The sequence below is a fragment of the Acomys minous genome, assembly GCF_964271855.1.
Source record: "Acomys minous genome assembly, chromosome: 2".
Lineage (NCBI taxonomy): Eukaryota > Metazoa > Chordata > Mammalia > Rodentia > Muridae > Acomys > Acomys minous.
In genome coordinates, this window is record NC_140484.1 from 23,912,173 (window position 1) to 23,935,160 (window position 22,988).

A 22,988-nucleotide genomic window follows, 5' to 3' on the forward strand; every position below is an offset into this window, starting at 1 on the left:
TACATTTCTTTGTTTCCATCATTATTTTATTCCTCGTACTAAGTATCTAAATATTAAGGATCTAAAAGTTTGTACTGTAAACAAAGATTTGATAAAGCCTTGATTTATTAGCAATAAAAATTAAATATTTCCAGAAATAATTTCTTATGTTTAGAAATTTTTCTCAATGGGGGGGGGCATTGCAGCAGAAAAGAAATAAACTCCAGTCTTGTTACGATGATCTTCAGTGGCTTTTCCCATTTTTCTCAATCTTCACTACCCTTTCCTATCCCTTCCCACACACTTTTCCCAACCTGGCTATAAACACCCACTATTAAACACAAACAGACACATTCAAATATAAATCAACTTATTCACAAACTAAGCCTATATGAGTGCACATTTTTATACCCACTCACTCTTATTGATACCATGCTGAGGTGGAAGAACAGTGAAATTCGAGTTAGTAAGAGAACTCGATGCTGGCAGAGCCTGAGAGTGGGGAGGGTCTTATATAAGAGAGACAGTCACACCAAGACCAGGAGGACCGTCCAGGGAAGCATCATCATCCAGAGGCCAACAGCAGGCTCTATTTTTAGTTCCAAAGCTAACTTGACTGGAGAAAACTGCAGATGTTAACATGCATGTTAATGAACTCCACGTCTGAAAGAAGAGCTGAATCCCTTGCTCATATCAGTGAATGGAAGCCAAATTACAGGATGTGACATTCAGCTATTAAGGGAAGAAAAATAACAGCTCACAGCTGCTCTCATGTCCCTAAATATCAAGGCATTGTTTCTAGAGATAGGTCTTCTGCCTTTTCTCACAGATGGTTTCCATTAACATTTAATTCAAAAGAAAAAAACCAATAACCATGGTGATTAATTAAACTTCATTTTGATATCATAAACAGGAGAAAAATTTTCATTCTGACATATGAAACTCTAAAATATATGAGGATATTGTAGTATAGTAAAGAAATCAAAATACATCTGTGAAAACCTGCCATTTAGGTTTCATTCAGCCAATACTTGAGAACACTCAGTGCTAAATTGATAAGCAGTAATCATTTTTCCTTCCTTTTAATAAACTGCCAGATTTACTTGGTTGCCTAGAAACATTAAGTAAAACACTTGAAGCCAATGGAAGAATACAACCATGATGAGGGTTGGTAGTATATTAAAATGTGTGTGGATTGTAATATAGTTATGTATAAGGGTGTAAGATTATTTGCAAAATTTTGCCATCTCACTATTTATGGGTTGAAAACTGACATTTTGGTTGGTTATCTAAAGACTGCTCCTGCACAGCCATCACACATAGCAACAGTAGCTCAGAGATAAAAAAAGTTTATGTATATTGTGTGTTCAAGAGAAGGGACCTAGGTCTATGTGCTGCTGACAATGAAGTACTGACATACAAAGAGGTTCTGCTTTTAATACACAACTGCAAAATATTATACTCTAAGTTTCATTAGTACTGGGAAAGCACCAGCCTTGAAAATAAGAGGCTGAACCTATTGCTTGCTGGATTACTGTTCACCTTAGATAGTCAGCTCTAATGCAGAATGAATGAAATGGTCGGCTATTTGTAAGGTTGCAGAGGACTTGAAAGGCCACCTTGGGGTGTAACTGCATGGACTGCTTGGCTGTGAGTAGCTCATCCTTTCTGTGTTTAAGATACCAGCACTTTGGGATTCTTTATATTCTAGCTGTTTGCTGCTCTAGTTGGCAGTGTGACTCTGGGAGAATGGGGCCTAAAAATGAGGGGATCTAAAGTCTCATGCAATAGCCAACTTTTTTCAGAGCATCAATTTATACTTTAAGGATTAAGAAAAAAAATGCCTGAGTAAAATATACAATCATAAAGACAAGCCACACATCATAGAGTCTGTGGTGGTCTGAATGAAAACGGCCCCCGTAGGCCCATGGGGAATGGCACGATTAGCGGTGTGGCCTTGTTGGAGGAAGTGTGTCTGTGGGGTGGGCTCTGGGGTCTCAGACACTCAAGCCAAGCTCAGTGTCTCACTTTTCCTGCTGTCTGCCAATCCAAATGATCCCGATAGATACAGAACTCTCAGCTACCTCTCCAGCAGCACCGTGTCTTCCTCTGTGCCACCATGCTTCCCGCCACAGTGATAATGGACTCAATCTCTGAACTGTAAGCCAGCCCCTATTAAATGCTCTTCTTCATAAGAGCTGCCGTGGCCATGGTGTCTCTGCACAGCAGTAGAAACCCGAACTAAGATAGAGGCATATGAATAACAGCTGGAGTAAACATACTCTTGCCTCCTACACCTGGGAGAAAATGAAAACACATCGCAAGAACAGTTCTGTGTTTTGAAGAAACTGAGGTCACAAGACTCTAGACTCGTTTTTTTGGGGGGGGGCAGTTTTTTTCCACAAGCACTCAGAATTCTCCCATGATTTCATTCTTGAACTGTGTTCCAACAACTATTCAAAAACAAAATGGACAGGACTTACAAAACAATCGAATGAAAAAGTGTCTCATGAGTGTGATTAGTATCATGATCTGTTATAGAGAAGCCTAAGTACAAAGGAAAGTAAAATGTACATGTCACCTAAAAGCCTCATTTCAGGTATAGAGTCCTGCTCTGCAGAATGCTTTAAGGACAGTTTTGGAAGAATCAAAAACCCTTCCTCTTTTTCTGGGTCTATATATTATATCCACAGATGCAGTAGTTTTGAAATATGCCCATAGGTTTTTTTGATATTCCTTCAATCAAAAGATGGAGTCTAGTTAGTTGCCATCCTTTTGATTATGGGCCAGCCTGCTAATATCTGTTAATAAAATGTAGTGTAATCATGAGTTGGTTATAAAAGGCCATGCAAGTTTTGTTTGGCTTTCTCATTGGGATTATTCAGTCACTACCCTGTACAGAAGGCTAGGAAGCCACAAGGCACCTAGTCCCAGGCCCATCTACAGACCAAGACTCCTACCTCATAAACGTTCAGCAAATCTTCAGGTCCCTCATTTTTCAAGACACCTCAGATGATGCTCATTAGAAGAAAGACCCCCTTCCAAACTATATATTTATGTATTAAATAAATACTGTTATTGTTTTAATTACTAATTTTTGTTGGTTGCTATAATGCAAGTAGATGACAGAAAATGTGACCTTGGGACAATCAAGTCATCTCTCAGAATTTCATGTCTCATCTTTGAAACAAATAAGGGAGGCTGAAGGGATGGTGCAGTAGTTAAAGAGACCCTGTTGCTCTTGTAGAATACCTGGGTTTGGCACCCAACACCCACATCTGGCAATCATTACTTCCTGAAATGGTTCGGGGGATCTGATACTCTCCTTTTGCCTCTGTGGGAACTTCCATGTATATGGTACATGCATGCATGCATGTACATATGTATGTATACATACACCCACACACACTTGGGTATACATACATATATAATAAATAAATATTTTTAAAGAATTGAAGGAACAAATGGAGGCTTTTCAAGATAAATGGCCAACTGAGCAGGGTTTTTTGTTGTTGTTGTTGTTGTTTTTTTGCAACACAACAAATTGCCTTTATTTTGGTATGCATCTGCATTTTAACATTTAGTGGTCTTGAGAGTGGGGAACATAGCAATGAGCCAGGAGATCAGGCGCACCAGTCTACAAACACAGTGACACAGAGTTCCTCCGGGTCCCTGCTGAGGGTCTGAGGAGCAACACTGAAACCTGAGTCCACAGGGTCAGGGCCTTGTGGTCCAGCTGTCAGGCTCCACATCAGACCTGATTGGTGGCCAGGGTAATACACAGCCCTGTTCAAACCTCTTCAATGTATAAAAGCAAAGCGGTTACAGGACAAGGAACCAGCTCAGAACAGTGTGCACTCAGGACTCTCTGCATGGCCTTTCTCTATAGGCAGAACCACCAAGGAGGACCTGGCACTCCCTTCCCTGGCTGGTGGTCCGGAGCTAAGAGAGGGAGGCCAAGTTCTTCCAATCTCATCTGAGGCTTTAGGCCACAGCAAGTGTTGGGTGGGCAACAAGGGAGTTGAGGATGGGGAAAGCTGATAAAAGTGGGGAGACAGGAAGCCCTGAATTCCTCACCCACGGCCAATTTCAGAGGGAGGGGAGGGTTACAATCTAAGCTTTGGCCGAGGATGGGAGTAGAGAAGTAGGGCTGATGGCTTGGATGGGCATCACAGAAGACTTAAGAAAGCAGGGTGCAGCCAAAGCACTCCAAGCCCAGCACAGTCCCACGGCTGCCACCTGAAGCCTTCCCATCTATTCTAAGGGCCACCACACAGCTGTGGTGGGAGGGTGGGGCGGGCAAAGGCAGACCCAGGCCACATGCCAACAGCCACACAGCATACTGTGTGATGTATCTGTTCACAGTTGTGTTAGCTGTGCTCACCGCTCCCAGAAGAATCTGATTTCAACACATCTTCTTGATCCCAGAGGTTCAAGCAGGCAGACAACAGTTACTCTCGACAGAAGATGTCACACAACACAACTTGGGGATCTCCAACGGACAAGAAATTCTTGTCAGAACAGGGTGGAGCTTCCTCTCCAGTAATTTGAAGTCTACAGATATATCTAGAAAATTCAGTACTGTGGAAAATTAAGATGTAGGTAGATGGGGAGGGGAGGCCAGGGCCCTGGTGACTAGTTGCTGTAACAATGTCCTTCTGGCAGCTGTGGCAGCTCCATGTTCTCTTCTGGCATCATCAAGTTCCTTTAGGATGACTTTGATGCTGTGGGAATTCTGCCACTTTGCTAGCACTGCCGTGGCTCTTGGGCCCACCATTTCACTTGAACTACTCACAGTGCTGATACTGACCTTTGTTACAAATTTTACAGATGGGGGTGCTTCTGGGTATTTAGGCCCAACACTCTATTTTAAGGCTGTATATTCTGTTTTGATAAATTGTTCTTAGAGGCCCAATTATCATCCCTGTCCATCTTGTAAGCATTTTATCTTCATCATCCTCTAGACTCCAGCTAAGTGTGACATCGCCTACTCCTTTCTGGCTTTCTTCCAGCTCTTCGAACAGTCGGAAATTTCAAGGGACTTTTATTCCCGAGCCTGTGGTGGCTGCCATCTTGTGTCTCTATTGCACCCTGAGCAGATTTTTAATTTCTCTCAAAATTCTATTAAAACTACAATAAAAGGTTCTCTGTTATTTTCATAACATACATGTGCAGATTCAAAAAGAATAAGCCAAATGGCTACATTGCCTTAAAGGGTTAAAAAAAAACAAAAACAAAAACAATGTATGAAAAATGACTTAGAAAATTCAAGGCAGCTACACACCAAGGCTTAGTGAAGCAAGATGAGATAGAATTTGACTTACTCTACTGAATTTCTGATGGATTAAAATAATACGAACTAAAGTGAAAACTGAAGACAAGCTTAGATCCCCAACTGGTCTCTCTGCCATCCCTCCTCCAATCCAGCAGACATCTGGAGATTTACATTCTTTGGAGAGAATACAACAGACACTTTGGACTGGGGAAATGTCACAGGTGGGGTGATAAGAACAGAAAGAATAAGGAAAGTAATTACTAATTACTAAATGCTAAAAATGATCAAGAAAACACTTTCATCCCCAGCCTCCCAACAAACCATTCAATTCAGCTTCACTCTACAATGACAGCCCCTCTCCTCACACCCCAAGAGGAGATTACAGATTTCTTGTAGAATCTGACATGCCTCAAAAGAAATAATGACGTTACAGACATCCCTAAACAGAAGCCCACCGATATTACCTTATGATAAAGCTTAAAATCAATAACCCTTACCTGTGCTTTGGATTCCAATTATTTGGCTCCCTATTGCAAATGACAAGCAGAAAACTAAATAGAAGCTTCCGATCGAATGCCTTCAGTGTGGAAGGTAAGACACAGAAAGAAAGACAGAACTTGAGTTAATCAAAATCCGTGAATGGAGGTAGGGTAGAAACCTATCTTAGAAACCTATCAAAGTTTCTTCTGATGGATTAAAAAAAAATCATGTCATAAGAAAGTTCTTTAAAAGAAATATTCACAGTGTGACAAGGAAATCTTAATAGCTAAAGACAGAAATTAAATACTCGATAGAAAGGACCTTTATGCTGCTGAGCATGGGGGTGCATGCCTATAATCCCAGCTAGGCAGGAGGCTGAAGAAGAATCATACATTTGGGGTTAGTCTAGACAACTTTGCTAGACTCTGTGCAATGCTTGCCTGGTATACACAAGTGTACTGGAAGTTTTGGTTTCTTTGTAAACTTAGTTATGTTATGTAAATATTTTTTGTTTTAATACCAAGTGTAGGATTTTAGTTTGCCCATAGCTTGTACTTGACTCATGCGGGCATAGTCTTTGCCAGCTGGGAACATCCTGCCTTGTACAGCACAGAGAGTGGCGGCATGGCACAGGACTCTGAGGTAGATAAACTGTAGAGCATGGAGAGATGGCTTGGCATGTGGTGGTGGCCTGAGGTGTGTAGCAGTTTGGGGAGACCCAAGATGGACGGTGTGGCTAACATAGAGAAATGTTTCAATGCAGCGGCTCAGAGGAGAGCGCTTGCTACATTTGCTGTTGACAGAGACTGGTACTGCCCCCAAAAGAATCCAATTGACCCTAAAGAGCTGGGAGAAGTAAAAGGGTCTGCACCCCACTAACATTCTTTTTCATATGCAGAGAGCTAAGGGGCTGGTGCAAGGGAGGCAGAGGCATCAATACTCCAAATAAGATAGTTTATAAAAAATAAGCATCAATACTCAAAATCCTACAGTCAATCTACAGCAGTGCAGAGAGAGAAAGGGAGATAGGGACAGAGGAGAAAGAATTTAAAGAATGTAAAGAAATCTCCCCAAATACGGAATAGTAAAAGCTAAGAAGGGGGAGAAGGGGAGAGAAAAGAGGACAGTAAAGACAGGAGCTCAGAACCGGAGATATAGAGAGGAAGGAGAGAAAAAGCAGAGGGAGGAGACACTCCAAGGGTCTTCTCTTTCTGGAATTTAAACATAGGAACTGATAGACAGAAAGTGTCTACCAAGTATGTATCGTAAGAGATTTTAAAAGGCACATTACCCTGCAGTTTCAAACCATGAGAAACAAAGAAATGGTGCTGTGAGTATCTGTGTCTGTATTTCTGGTGACATTGCTGTATTCCTTCCTGGCTCCACCATCTGAATGAGTTAACGATAGCCACCTCACGGCTTCTGTGTACAGTATTCTAGGGAGCTAGAAAGCCAGGTATCTGGTCGGCATCACAGGATTGATCCGACAATCGCCCATCAGATGTCTGAGAAGCTGCCTGTTTCACAGGGTTCTTATGGAGGTAACTGTAGAGAGGGGACAGCAGTGACCCCTGAGAAGGACCGTGCAGCTAGAGTGGGCTCGCTGAGACCTGCTGGTACTGCTCTTTTCTTGACTTCAGTGCTGTGTTCATGGTCTTCAATTTAACCACTATAATATTCAACATTTATGACATTAAAAAATTGTGCTCTGAGTTGCTCATGAGGTATCCTGGGGTAACAGAAGTCTGCTCTCATAATCTCTTCTACAGTTCTGCACCATACAATATATACAGACGAACCATGTAACAATTTACTCACCACTAACATTTGCTGAACTTTCTAAGGCATGGGACTGAATATGTTTTAAACATTTTCTTCTCCTGAATTCTTGTGCATTTGAAGGACAGCTTTTCATTACCTCATTTTACATATGGTAAAATAAATAGAACGAAACTAACTTTTCTAGAATGGTCGTTTATATATTACAGAGCCAGGATTCAAACCTGGCCTGAAAAGCTATCAAACCTGTATTATTTCTACTATTGACCAATCTTCTACCATGAATAAAGTCAGCAGCAGAAGGGAAACCTACTTGAAAACACAAGTTAATAAAGTGTGAATGTATCAAAAATATCACCTCAACAAAACCAAAACATCCTCAAAGATAAATCAAAATCAATAAACTGGCAGATTCCATCTTACATAGTACTGATATTATAAAACTAAGTACAGGTGACATTCTATAGGTCATTGCCCCCAACTGCCACATTCTTTGGCTGTTAAGCAACAGGCTATTGGGGTTGGATGGTTGAGAGTGTGCTGCATTTGCAGGAAGTCAGCTGGCAGCGTGAGCCCCAGGCGCGGCTCCCTCTCTCAGGTCGGTTCTTGTGCCGCTTTGACTACTTCAGTTTTGGCGTGAAGCAGACACAGGGACAGACCAGAGTAGATTAGTCATAACAGGTGGTGTTTACATCACTGTCTGTAAGAGTACTTTTTGAACACTTAGCAAAAAATAAAGCTTGAAGGTGGGAGAAAGGAAGAAGAGGGGGGAAAACCCTATGATTCATAGAACTTTAGCCATCGGAGCCAAATAAAGCAACACATTCACTGGTTTTGGGAGATGGACTTTTTACCAAGTTCAGTGAAGTGTATGCAAAACTGTGAGCATGACTGAAATGTTCTTTTATGGTCTTCGCCATAAAAATATGAGTTATTTCTGTAGAAGCTCATCTTTAATGAGCTAGATGCTTTATACGAGATTGTCTTATAAAAGTAAAGACCAGAGTAGGGCAAACAGGCCAGTATAGAAGAAGTGTTTCCTATTCCTTTCTTTATTCAGTAAATTATTTACCAAGTGCAGACTAAATGGGCCATGGATTCAAAACTCAAGAAAACTAGAAACACGCACATGCCCAGATCTGACAGTCACTCTTTCAGGAATATCTTACACATATAGAGGAACAAATGGAACATATACAAAGCCACTTGTGGTACTGTTTCTGCTAAAACAAGCAAAACGGGGTGGACACAACTCATTCATTTTAATGTGGTCTAAATAAATATGTAGATCTAATATAATGGAATATAGTTTTAAAAATAAAACCAAGAAAGATACCTCAAATATAACAACTGAAAATAACAACCCAAGGTGCTGGTTGACGTACACGTAGGGATCATTGTCTTTTAAGTAGAGAAATAAGAATAAGCATATATACATATATATATATATATATGTTTATGGAATACAGGAGATAGAACAAAACAATGCGACAGTGACACATATGAAGCTACTTATTTTTATAGCTTTTTTTTTTTTTAACTCTAGAAAAGTCTCAGGCAGACAAACTACAAAGCTCAGCCGCTGCCCCGAGGAGGAGAAGGGAGAAGAAAGCCTGGCTGCTTGAGTTCAGCTGGCAGCAGGGTCAGCTGCAAGGTGGTAGGCAGCCACCATGCGGAGAAAAGGTATAGAGGAGTGAGGTCAAAGCCCCGGGGAAGCCCAATGTGTTCAGAAAGGTAGTAGAGAAGCAGGCACACCTCCGAAGCTGGTGTCTGCGTCTCTGTATGAGACTGCCTGCTGTGGGGGCAGCAATTCTGGGAAGAACATTAAGCGCTAAGTATTCTCCCACTTCTTTAGGACGGCTTAAGGTTAAGCCCACCTTTGAATCACACAAATGTGCTATTCGTAAGTTAACTCTGATCGAAGACAACAGCCCTTCCCCCTCTCCAACATAAACACGTAAGGAGCAGAGTAGTAAAAAAGAGAAGTAAACTAATGCAGCACAATATTTTTTTTCAGATACACTTTCTCCAGGAATAGCTAAGAAAAGAAAGGAACTAAGGCACTTAGGGGAAGATCTTAGAGATTCAGTCCAAGTGTGGTTCATTTTCAAAGGAAACCTAGAGTTCAGGGTCATCTGAGGCCTTGGAGATACTCCCAAGGTAGGTATCCTTAAGTGGCATGTCCTTTGCTCTCCCCAGACAGCAAGCCCTGCCTCGGGTCTCCTAGAACTGCTTATTTCTGTCTGCCCTTCAAATTGCTCTGAAACGGGACCTCTACCACCTTACTGCACATCCATCATAGGACCCTCATACAGACCTACCCACTGAGCTAAGAGCACCTGTCCTCCTTTGGCTATTTTAGAGTGACAAAGATGCTTTCCTCAAGTAAGAACTGCAGAGCTCATGTCACGCCAAGGCTCTGCTAAGAATAAACTCATTACATCAGCTCAGCTGGAAATGAAACCATGGTCTCCAGGTGAACGGGAGTTCATATCCACTCTTCCCTGAATTACCAACAAAACAAATATTTCAAAAGGCTTGAGGAAGAACGGCTTGTCTTCATTTAAAAGTGTTTTGTGCTGTTTTAAACATGTTTTAAGAAAGTCTAAAAGGGGGAAAGAAAAATACAAAAAGTAAGAAAGAATGTAGTGTTACCCACACAACTCTACTCCTACTTTACTTATCTTCTAGGTCGTTTTTTTTAAAGATGCATCATCCCTAGCAGCTGTTATAGTAGGTAAAAACCTCCTACCCTTCTCAGCTTTCTCAAAGGACAGCCAACTTGACAGCCCACAGGGAGGAAAGGCTCCATCAGCTGTTAGGCACCCAGGTGGGCCTTCTACGACTTCTCTATCACCACCTGGAGATCAGATGGGGGAGAAGCTGTTAAGAGAACACCTGGCTGTAGGCCCTGCTCTCAGGAAAGGAAGAAAATTATAACTGCTAAGAAATTTTAACTTCTGAAGAAAAAAATCTTACTGACAAGTGAGAGAGGCTTCTCAAAAAAAAAAAAAAAAAAAAAAAGCCAAGGAATTATAAGCACGCCTCCATAAAGACTTAGTCTAATTTCCATTCAATAAAATGTTCCTTCTGTAGCACCTGTGACATGTGATCACACCAAAGCTAAGGTGGTATCCAGACAGAAGAGCCACGTGTCTAGATAGGAGTTCTATTAAGGTAAAGAGGTCTGCTGAAAGACCTACTCAGCTAGGGTGATGTGTGCAAAAACCCCAAGTTGAGTGAGTTTGGGGCTAAGTCCAGAGTCTACAAGACTGGCTCCAGTGAGAGAAAAACAGGCTGTAGGTAGGAGTTCGGCTAGGTGGTATATAGTTAGAGTCAACAAATTTACTCAAAAACCTATAGACATGTGAGCTGACAAGCCAAGTTCACAAATCAAGGTATCTATACAGACAAGAAAGCAGCCTACAGGTATGCACACGGTACACAGACATACATGTAGGCAAAACACCAATACATAAAATGAACACCTATTAAAGAAGATAAAAAAGAAAACATTAAGTAGAAATTGGAAATGGAAGCAAAGACCACTTAAACAAAAAATCTTGACAAAGGTTACTGTTATCTACCACATTGTGATTTCCTGTCATACGTACTCCATACTCCACACATCCCAGTGTTCTTAAAGTTTCAGCTTTCTGTTGTGCTTAACCATGTCCCTGTATCTTTTAAATGACATGTTAAAGTCCTAAACCTGGAACCTGTAGGTGTGACCTTAAAAGGAGTAGACTATCCAGGTAGGCAGAGCCCAATCACACAAATTCCTTACAAGTGGATCTTCCACTGGTTGCAAAAAGTTGAACATACTGGATGCATTAAAAAAAAAATTCAATAAAAGGACCCTGTTGCTGGCCTTGAAAGAACAAGCCGTGATATCACTGAGACCCAGTCAGAAGGTGTGTGGCAAGGACCTCATGTCTACAGTCAGGAAGGTGATGGCACGTCGCTCTTACATGTGCCAATTTTGCCAGCAATTTGAACGAGGTTAGAAAAGAATATTTGTGCAGAGTCCAGCTCAACCAATGCCTGGATTTCAGCCTTTTAGGATTCTTAGAACCTAGCGACATCCATATAGGCTTCTTACCTAAAGAGCTGTGAGCAAATAACTGGGTGCTATTTTAAAGCACTAGGTTGTGACAATTCATCATGCAGCAATGGAAAACACATATGATGAGATTTTGCTTGACTATTCTGAGGGTCCAATAAAATTCTTTCTAAATTATATAAATAAATGTTATTATCCAGTTGATATGTCTAAATAGAAGTCATTTTCTATATCTTTTCTCCTAATTAGGCTAATTTTGTTTGTTTCTCTATTTCTATAAAGCTACTACAATTATAGCTTTGCTTTACTGTTATCGAACTGTATAAAGCACGTATCTTCTGGGATAGGACATAACTGATATAATGTGTCTGTGAGGTAAATAAATCAAAGGAAGGAAGATGTTACCAAGGGAGCGGTCCAGAAATAAAGTGCTATGGCGCTAACCTCTAAGACTCCACAGTAGGTCTAATGTTAGCATGTACTGCCGAACAGCAAACTTTGTAAAAATAATTTATCACATATGTAGTTATTTTATTTGGCTAGAGTATAAGGAGCATCCAAGTTTCAAAGATTTGTTTTGTGTTTTCACTGGGTAAGCAATACTGAGGAAAATGTAAACAATTTATGTTCTATGACAAAATAAGCTACCTAAAGAAACACTAGTAACATACACCTAATCCCCCTCCCGAAGGCAACCATTAACAGAACTGTGAGGAGCCCTAGAGAAGAGTCAAAATATATACTCAAAGTACGAAAGGTTTCATGTCACTTAAAAACACTGGAGTTACAACCTGCCTTTAGTTGTATAATAGCTTCTTTAATTTTACAACGCACTATGGACTTTCCCCTGGTTATTTTATATCCTCATCACATTCTTTTTAATAGAAACACAGTATTCACAATACAAACTGGCATAATTTAGTTAACCAAACTACTTAGACTATGTCAAATACCACTATAAACAATGTATATATCCTTTCTGTCTATCTCCGCGCATATGTTATTTCCTTAGACTAAACTATAAGTAGAATTATTGGGTTGATTTTTGCATATTTGAAAATATTCTGCATATTATTTCAGTATTTTGTAATTTAAAACTGTTATTTTGATAAGTCTGTCAGTTGTTCTAATTATGCTTTTTGAATAATTTAATACCATGTTTGGCACTCTAAGGGCATGGGTCTTCCCACATCTTCCTGGACATTTATTGTTATAAATCAAGAATGGAACAATTTTTGCCAAGTTTTCTCAAAGAACTGTTGAAATTATTAAATATGTAAAATAAACTAGATGAAGTTTCTATGTTTTTTCCATTCAGACCTTTTGCCTTTCATATTTTCTTTATATAAGTTTTATCTATTTCCTTTTGAGTTTATTTCTAGATTTCATACATTGTCCATCATGTTTTCTAATAACTTTCAGTTTAAATATTGGCAGTATACTAAATATTTAGATCATGTTTATATGCTGTCAAGAAGCTCAGAATATAAAGTGTCCCCCACAAGAGGCTGACATGTTGTGGCTTAATCCTTAGCTAGTGGCAGAATTGAGTTGTGAATGGATTGTGAAGGTGTGAATCTCATCAGTCTATTAAATACATCCATGAGCTCATACTAAAGGGACTATAAGAAGGTAAGGCAGAAAGTAGGTCACTGGGGGAATGACTTAAAAGGGACTATCTTGTGCCTGGTCCCTCTGGCCTCTTTTTCTCGACTTCCCAACTGCTGTAAAGCAGCCAACTCTTGCCTCACATACTTCCCCTCCCCACTGTAAGTAGTGCCCCACCATAGGCACTGAAACATAGAGCCAAGTAACCCTAAAGTAAAATCTCTAAAACCATGAGCCAAAACAGAAGCTCTTGTTCATTTAGGTTGTTTTTCTCAGGCATTTTGTTCCAATGATACAATTTGTATCATAGCCGGGCATGGTGGCGCATGCCTTTAATCCCAGCACTCTGGAGGCAGAGGCTGGTGGATCGCTGTGAGTTCAAGGCCAGCCTAGTCTACAAAGTGAGTCTAGGACAGCCAAGGCTACACAGAGAGCCCCTGTCTCAAAAAAACAAACAAAAACAAAAAAAAACAAAAAACAAAAAAAACAAAAAAAAGAAAGAAAGAAACAATTTGTGTCATATAAAGATACAGATGGTATATTTGACATACCTACCATATTCTACACATATTATTCAAACTTTACTATTCACTACTTTTTATTTTATTCTTACTCTAGATTACACCTAAAACTTTCCAGCTAAAAGAAATAATGTAAGATCTTATTTTAAATATTTACATAGCTTATTTCTCTTTTTGTAATAACTAAACTTACCAAAGAAGTGCTAAATAATTAAAATATACATTTTAAGTAGTGTACTACTATAATATACTTTCAGCCAAGATACACAGGCCATTACCATTCCTGATGTTAGGGAGAGCAAGGTGGGCTGGGGAGCTTCTGTTTTCAGTGGCTTCTTTCTTCTGGGTAACAGTCGAGACAAAGCTGCTGAAAGTGGAAATCTGGCCCTTGGATCCTCTGTCCAAGCCCTAGAAACAAAAGATTTAAATTTGTAACATAATTATCCCTGGCTGCGGTTTATTATATTATAGAAATTAAAGTGTTAAAGAGATTTAGATTTTATGACAGAGAGATGATGAAATTGTTATTTATGCAAATGACCAAATTATCTTAGGCATAGAAGAGCCATATCAGTCATCTGACTACTTGCAAACTGGTAAGGTTTGGAAAGGGGATGGCGACAGTATACCTATTTCATAGATATTATGAGGTTTAACAAAGTCTGTTCATAGAATAGTTAACACCACTTCTTATACACAGTATATATTCCGCCAATGTTAACTATTTTAATCATGCATTTAGATAATACTGTTACAAGTTTTAATAACTTATGAGTTATATTACAGGATGATATACTAAAGTATTTTATAATCATTTGATCCATCTTTAAAAATTCATATAAAATGGTAAATCCTTTACTGTTGATTTTTTCCAATGCATTGCAATTAAATTGTGGGTATCCTAGGATAAAAAAAAAGTTCTAACCATTTGGGATCCCTAGGTATAGATCACAGAGCATGCAAGTTAAAGAAGAAACTATCCATTAGCACATTTTCTACCCCAACAACTCAAAAACTCCTAAAACATTTAATCAATCTGTATTTTTGTAAAAAAAAAAAAAAAATGAGCAGTGCACAATTAAGCTACAGTGCTGCCTTTAGGCCTTTTCTTAGTTCTTAGATCTTTATGAACTTGTGTTCCAGATCTTAGGTTCTGTTTTGTTTTAAGCCAAGGCTTCTATATATCCCTGCTGGCCTAAAATTTGTTCTACAGCTTACACTGGCCTTGAACTCCTCTCTCAGCCTCACCAATACTGAGATCACAGATACACACCACCACATCATTTTTCATCTCCCAGAATCTTGATAATAGTAGTTAACTTCTTAACATACTTTTTGTTCACACTATATGTGTGTGAAGACACGCACAAGGTTCACGTGCCTATGTAAATATGTGTCGTGCTGTGCAAGTGCAAGTCAGAGAGAGAGAGAGAGAGAGAGAGAGAGAGGGAGAGAGAGAGAGACCCTGCCTTAAAACCACAAAGGTGAAAAGTACCTGTAGAAAATGCCTCAAAACTTGTCCACTGGTTTCCATAGCATGTGTACATGTACACATCTGTCTATACTGGAACTTGGACATACATGTGCACTTGAACACATAAAAATATGCACACATATGCATATACTTCACCCAAAATGTGATGAGACATTGAGAATCTAAAAGATATACCTCCCCAAGTACATAGGTGCAATTTTTAAAAATTGTATTAATTTATTCAAATTACAATTAAATTGTTATCCCATCACTTGTATCCTCCCATTCCTCCCTTCCTCCCACTTTCACCCTATTCCCTTCCCCTATGTTGGTGACTGAGGGGGACCTCCTTCCCCACTATATGGCCATAGGCTATCAAGTCTCATCTTGGTAGCCTGCTTAGTCTTTCTTTGAGTGCCATCAGGCCTCCCCATCAAGGGGAGGTGGTCAAATATGGAGCACCAGAGTTCATGTCAAAGTCAGTCCCCGCTCTACACACAACTGTGGAGAATGTCATGTCCATTGGGTAGATCAGAGTAGGGGTTCAATGTTTACTATTGTATTGTCCTTGGTTAGTGCAATAGTTTGAGCAGACCCCCTGGGCTCTGATCCACCCATCACGATGTTTTTCTTGTAGGTTTCTAGGACTCTCTGGGTCCTTCTATTTCCCCATATCCTATATTTCTCTTACCTAGAGTCTCAGTAGGATGTCTTCACATCTATCCCAATCTTCTGGTAAGTGAAGACTTTAGGTGCAATTTTTTTTATGTGCAACATCTTTGGCTGCCATTTGCTTTGCTACTGCTATTTGTTTTTGCAGCTCAGTGAATCCCAAGTTGATATTTCTGTGTTAGAATTGGTGGACACAATACTATCTATAAAAAATGTTCAGCATATCTGGGCTGAGAAGATGCCTCAGCTTGGTAAAGTGTCTGTTATACAAGCCTGAGGACCTGAGTTTATATCCAAAAACCCAGGTATTTGGCCAGTCTAGCTAAGTGGTGAAGGAGATCTTTTATTTTTTTTAAAATGTGGAAAATAACTGAGGAAGCTTGGCTTCCACACACATGTACACAGTCATACAGACGTCTACACACACACATGGAAATTGAATATATTGTGTAACTGAAGATACAGTCTTTTAATAGTATAGGAAAGGTACCAGAAGTCTCAGAATCATAGAGACACATATCAAAGGTTAGAGCTACAAAATAATGAGTACTCAAAAAATGACGATTTGTTACAACACACTAGCACAAATCGTGTGTTGGCTGTTTGCTGTGCCCCTACTACTATATTTGATGCTTTACTACATTAAAACATTTGTAGGATAGAGGTACCTGTGGTGTCTAGTCTTGGTTGTCGACTTGACACACATGGGGAAGAGAGAACTTCAACTGAAGAACGGCCTCTCTCAGAGTGGCCTGTGAGCACTCCTGGGATGCATGCTCTTGATGGCTAATTGATGCAGGAGGGCTCAGCCTACTATGAGGAGTACTATCCCCGAGCAGGCGGGCCTGGGTATGAGGAAAGAAGCTGAACACGAGCCCGGAAACAAGCCAGTGTGCCACGTCCCTCCATTGTTTCTGCACCAGGTTTCTGCCTTGTCTTCCTACTTTGGTTTCCCTTGATGATGGGCTATCAGATAAAACAAACCCTTCCTCCCCCAACTTGCTTATGGAATTTATCACAGCAACAGAAAAGCAGACTAGCATAATGCACTGCACTGTACAGCTGAGGAACCTGAAATGCCATTCATGCTCAAGTTCACAAACCACAGGGAACAGAGTTCAAATTCCAAGTATACTTGTAAATTACCATATCACATGGTCTTTAGCTATAGTACCCATCACTAGTAGAGACTTGACATGTGGGAATAAATATGTTAACCATACTGCCAATTTTAATATGCACTCTTTGTGGTTATACTTTTATTACTGTTGAATGATACTTAATAACTTTAGGAGCAATCCAACTAACTAGAGGAAAGTAATATGGAGGCCAGCAAAGCCATGCAACCAGGGTAGCCAAGAGTGAAGTCAAGATGTGTCCAAGCCCCAAAAATCTCATCCTGAAACCAGCAGGTGTAGGGCTGCTTCCTCCCCACTCTGGGCCTGCAAGTCCCGGAGCACATCCCCACCTCTCCCTCCCCCTCCCCCCCAGGGAGCCATATAGCCTGGAGGCCAGGTTTCAGGGTAAACTTCCTCTCTACCTATAAGGACATGTCCAGCAAGCACCTGGATTCCCTCTTCATGCAAATGAAGCATTCCCAGAAAAGCCCCAACCCACTCCCCAATATATATAGCCGTTGTTTATATAGCCCTCATTCCCCCCTATAAAGAGAGCTGTGTCACTAGGAACTGTCTCTAGTCCTCCACACTCTCATGCTGACCGAGATCCTGCCTAACCTGCCTGCCCTGGCCAAGCTTCATTCCCTCCAGTCCAGCCCAGTGCACAACAATGCCTGGAGGACCCGAGAGGAAAAGCTGACTCAGGACAGCATTAATATATGTACAAAACCAAAAAGACTTTAGGGACTCTTCTAGTATCCTAATGATTTAGGAAAGACTTCCAGGTTTTCACACCCTTTCCTTTGTTGACTTTGTCTTAATAAAAAACAAAGCCTCTGGGAACATTGTTTAGTTCACTTGTAAAACTTTGAAATGGTAAAATAATTAATTTAATTAACTGCTATACAAGCACTATAATCCTAGTCTTTCTTAGATTTGTAACATAGATTCCCAAAGGTAAGAGAGAAAAATGAAGAGAGAGATACACAGTATTGGGAGCTAAACCAACCCAATTTCAACAGCTGAAACGGTGGCTGAGTCTTTTCGCCAGCCAACAACTACACAGCAAGCGCCATTTCCAGCCTAAGTTTGAAGCACAGTGAGAATGAGAAATGTCCAATAAGTTCTATGAGAAATGAACAATGTACAATGCTTCAAATTTCAAAATTAAACATATGTTTGCACCTCACTGTAAGAGGGCTTATTGGAAGAACATCTTAGCGTGATTTACACACACACACACACACACACACACACACACGTAGTTTGTGAGTAACTAGACAAGAAGCCAGGGCTCAGTAGCAAACACGTTTTCCATGACAAACTAAATGACATTTTTAATAGGGCTTTGTATACAGCAATGAACAATACAGGGGTAAAAATATATGATGTGAGATACTATAGGAAGTAAAGAATAGGTGATGAAAAAGAAGAAATCCAGAAGGAAAACAATGTGTTAAAACTAATGGAGGGGGCTGGAGAGATGGCTCAGTGGTTAGGAGCACTGGCGGCTCTTCCAAAGGTCCAGTATTTGATTCCCAGCAGCCAGATGGGCATTTATAACCATCTGTAACTCCAGTTACAGGGGATCCGACACCCTCTTCTGGCATCCATGGGCAGCAGGCAAACACATGGTGCACAGCCTTTCATGCAGGCGTAAAACTCATAATTTAAAAGGAAAAAACCTAAGGGAATTATAAAGATTCAAGAATGTCAAACATAAAGGATGTGTCTATCCCAGTGAGTAACTACAAAATCTTAAGACATGACACAGACAGATTCAGTGGAATGGAATGGCAGAAAACACATGAATGAACTGACGAATGCGATGACAAGGACTGCCAAGCAGCGTGGCTAAGGTGGTGGGGGAGGGGACCGAAAGGTTAAAGAATATTACACCTTCCTAAACTTCAACTTAGTAACTGACTTGCAGGGTTCTCGGGCTTGTCTGGGTTCTACACAAGAATACTAGAGACGGAGTCCTGGAGCGTGGCCAGCCTGCAGACAGCGGCTGTGTGTTGAAGACTAGACAGTAGGAGGGTACGCAACCAGCTGTGACAGACTGAAGCACAAAGCATCGGGGGTGGGAGGGGCAGGGAGCTGAACTTTACATATTCATTGAGAGAAAAATATGCTCTAAATACTTCAAACCTAGTACAGTAAGTAAGTAATAGAATCCATTCTCCGGGCAGAGATTGCCCAGGAATTTATTAGACAAGTTCAATATTTCAAGCAGCAGAAACGTTTTATGTAGTAATTACAATACATTTTATCTTGCTAGTATCTAACATGAGTCTCCACAGTTTTCTCATCATATAAACATGCAGGTTATATGTAATATTATCATATTAAATCATCTCAAAAAGTTAAATTCACAAATACTTAGAATACCTGCTCTGTACATATTAACATATAATAATGTGTTTTCAACCTACTTTTCTTTGAATATTTGAGCTTCTACTTTCAAAATTCACTGAGTAACAATATCTGACTCAAAATTCTAATTTCTTAAGTCATACTTTTTCTAGTAGATACCCAAAGGGGGGGATTCAGTTTTCATTCCTCCATTTTAAGTGCTAATTTCTGTTGCATACAGAATTTTAGTGAGCTTTACTTTGATTATCCTCTATAAACTGCTGTAGAAGATAAAACATTTCTGTTTACATTCTAACACAATTGCCTCTGAGCCATCACACAATGCTATAATTTGGTAACACCTCCCCCTGTCTTACAGTCTCTGAAATAAAATATTTTAAATTGAATTTCTATGTCTACAAAATCCAACCTGCAGCCTCAAGGAATCAGGGGTAGACTACCTGTGGTGGATATACCGACTACTTCTACAGCAGAGTAAGGTTTCTTGGTGTACTCAGTAAAGGCTACAACGTCAAAGAGCAGCAGGCAAACACATATGTATGCTTTAAATTAAAATAAGCAACGCTTAAGATCTCTTACATTAAACCTGCCTTTAATTCTAGCACTCAGAGAGGCAGAGGTAGGCAGATCTGTGAGTTCGAGGCCAGGCTGGCCTTCAAAGTGAGTCCAGGACAGCCAAGGCTACACAGAGAAACCTTGTCTTGAAAAATCAATAGACAAACAGACAAACAGGTAGGTAGGTAGTTGGTAGGTAGATAAATAGATCTTTTGCTTTGTTGATTTCTAAAATAAACTCTCCTAGCTACCAATCAGGATCATATCAGACATAATGCCTCAAGTGTACTTAGAGTTCATACGAGAACTTTTGATACCCAGTAAAGATATGTTCGTTCTCCACGGCTAAGATGCTGGATCCGAAGTACTAATTTTACACTCTTTCTTTAAGATAGGGAGTCAGCTACTCTTAAATTATGAATGTTCTTCCTAAACTAAATAACACCAGCCCCAAGTAGAATTTTAGTATGAACCACATCTTTTAAAGGATAGTAAGAAATAAAGATGTAGATTTTGAAATAATTTTTATTACTGTTTAATTGGCACACAGCTCACTGAAGATAGTTTACTTTTTTTTTTTTTAACACGACTGACTCTAAGCTCAAACTGTCATTATTTTCCACTATAAAAGTGACAACACCAGCCGGGCATGGTGTCACATGCCTTTAATCCCAGCACTTGGGAGGCAGAGGCAGGCAGATCTCTGAGTTCAAGGCCAGCCTGGTCTATATAGAGAGTTCAGGACAGCCAGGGCTGTTAACACCGAGAAACCCTGTTTCAAAAAACCAAAAACCAAAACGAGACAAAAAACAAAAGTGACAATGCCATTAATCTCAGAGCCCTCTGACAACTGACCCCATAGGCATGAACAATGAAGCCATGAGCTTAAGTGTTCACTGACCATCAGGAGGCAAGGTAGCCTCTGAGATTTACTCACTTGCTTCAACACACACACACACACACACACACACACACACACACACACACACACAAGCTGCATAAAGATATTATTCTTATGCAGCAAAATACTGTTAGGCTCTGTTTTTGTGCTTATGTCTGTGTGTAGGTGTGTGCGCATGTGTGCAGGTATACAGAGGCCAGAAGAGAGCATCGGATCCTGTGGAGCTGGAGTCACAGGCAGCTGGGAGCCAAAAGACAAGGATGCTGGGAAGTGAATTTCAGCCCTCAGGAGCAGTAAGAGCTTAACCACTGAGCCATCTTTCTAAACCCAAATACTACTTTTAAGGTCACAATTCTACAACTAATTAATAAGAATCTTGCTGTTCTTTAATAAAAAAAAAACATGTGAATTAACACCAAGTTAAATTTATTGCACCTCTGATAACCAGACTTCAGAATAACTTTTCAATTCAGCCCAGTTAGTAAAATTTCAATAAATTTTCTATCTAAAGCACACGTTCAGCTATATTCATTTCAGTCTTTGATTCCTACCCCTAAGCTCCTGCTGCTGGGGCCAGAACATGACCTGATGCATGCTGGGAAAGTGTTCTACCACTGGGCTGCACACCAACTCTATTCATTCTAAACAATATCTTAACCGCTTTCTAAAATGTCACACAGATCTCTCTTAATGTAGGACTATCAACTTAAGAACAACTAATTATTCATAGAAGGCTCACCAAAAACATTTTATCCAGGGCTGGAGAGCTGGACCAATAGTTAAGGGCACTTGTTGCCCTTGTGACAGACCCAGGTTTGACTTCTAGCACCACATGGAGGCTCACAACCTCCTCGGGCACCAAGCACAAAATGGTGTAGAGATGCACACACATGAAATAATAAAAATAAAAATCTAAAAATATATTTTAAAACATTTTATCCATACATTCAACTCTAATGCTAGAAAATGTATGTGAAAAACAGAAACTAAAGCTTCTCAGAGCCTTCTCAGCTCCAGCCATTTGCTCACTGTTGATCTTTTTCTTCTCAACTCTAAAATAAGCAAGTTTATTTTAAAATACAACACCAAAAGGAATTGCTAATTATGATAATACTAAGCTATACCCCTTTGAAACTACTTTTTCTGCTTCAAAAAGAAATGTATATGAATTCTTACGTATACCAGTCTTGAGGAGTTCAGAGAGCAGGGCATTCCTTAATTCCGTGAGGACTAGAAAGATCTTAAGACTTGACACAGAGGGCTGATGAGAAAAGAGCCAAAATAATAGGAATAGCCAGGGGTGACTTACCATTTCTCACTATGGATGCAGCTTTTTATGTGCATTATTTTAGATTTTATATCCACTACAAGGCGTAGGTAGTACTACTGTTTTTCTCATTTTATAGACAAAGAGTTATAAATAGCAAAGTGGTCTCACATTTGGCATTTTGGGGGCATTCTCTGGTTCAGAATATAGAAGCCCATTTTCTCCAGTTATTAAATATAGGCAAATGATTTGTTTTCTAAGTCCTGAATTAAACAAGAATGAGAGAATGAGCAGATGTGCATCCTGGCTTTGCAGCCGGGGGAAAAAAAGTTGAGAGACTTTACAATCTACTCAAAATTAGATACCCAGGATATGTATGTATGTAGCTAGCAGCCCTCTTTTCTTAACTGAAAATTCTTGAGAACTATTTTAGTCTCTGTTTGAGAGGTTATTTTTACTTTATCAGATTGTTTTTTATATAGAATTTAATTACATATTCATAACATTAAAACCAAATGATCATTTATTCTAGAATAGATTTGCTTTCCCATAATATTTCTTCTACCTTTGGAAACAAATTTGAACAAATATGTTGCCAGACCACATCCTCTTTTCCAAATTGGAATAACTGTTTTGGTGGAGGCTCTTTGTGCCACCAGAGAGGGGCATAGAGAATTCAGAATGAGGGGAAACCCTAAGATTTTTTTAAACACATTTTTATTGAAAAATAAAATAATTCATATTACATCTCATTTGCTATCCCATCCCATGCATCCTCCCATTCCTCCCTCCCTCCCGCTTTCACCCCATTCCCCTTCCCTATGACTGTGACTGATGGGGCTCTCCTCCCCCTGAATATGATGCCAGGGTATCAAGTCTCTTCTTGGTAGTCTGCTATCCTTCCTCCGAGTGCCATTGGG

General features: G+C 39.9%; 1 protein-coding gene and 1 pseudogene across 5 annotated transcripts in view; both read right to left on the reverse strand.

Moving 5' to 3' along the window:
- The window catches only part of HECTD2 (HECT domain E3 ubiquitin protein ligase 2), a 60,841-nt gene that overhangs the window by 31,853 nt on the left and 6,000 nt on the right, over positions 1 to 22,988 (reverse strand). For 3 of the 4 annotated variants that reach the window (XR_014775806.1, XM_084763846.1, XM_084763848.1), the window contains exon 2: positions 13,984 to 14,113. Coding sequence is in view for 3 of the 4 variants with exons in the window: in XM_084763846.1 (XP_084619972.1) it covers positions 13,984 to 14,113 (130 nt within the window). In the remaining variant the exon portion in view is untranslated. Of the gene's footprint in view, positions 1 to 13,983; positions 14,114 to 21,977; positions 22,041 to 22,988 lie in introns of those variants that run through there. The other variant, XM_084763847.1, reaches the window with a different exon arrangement.
- LOC311587373 (ubiquitin-conjugating enzyme E2 variant 1-like) lies at positions 4,552 to 5,071 on the reverse strand (annotated as a pseudogene). The gene has a single exon. The product of its transcript is annotated as a ubiquitin-conjugating enzyme E2 variant 1-like (transcript).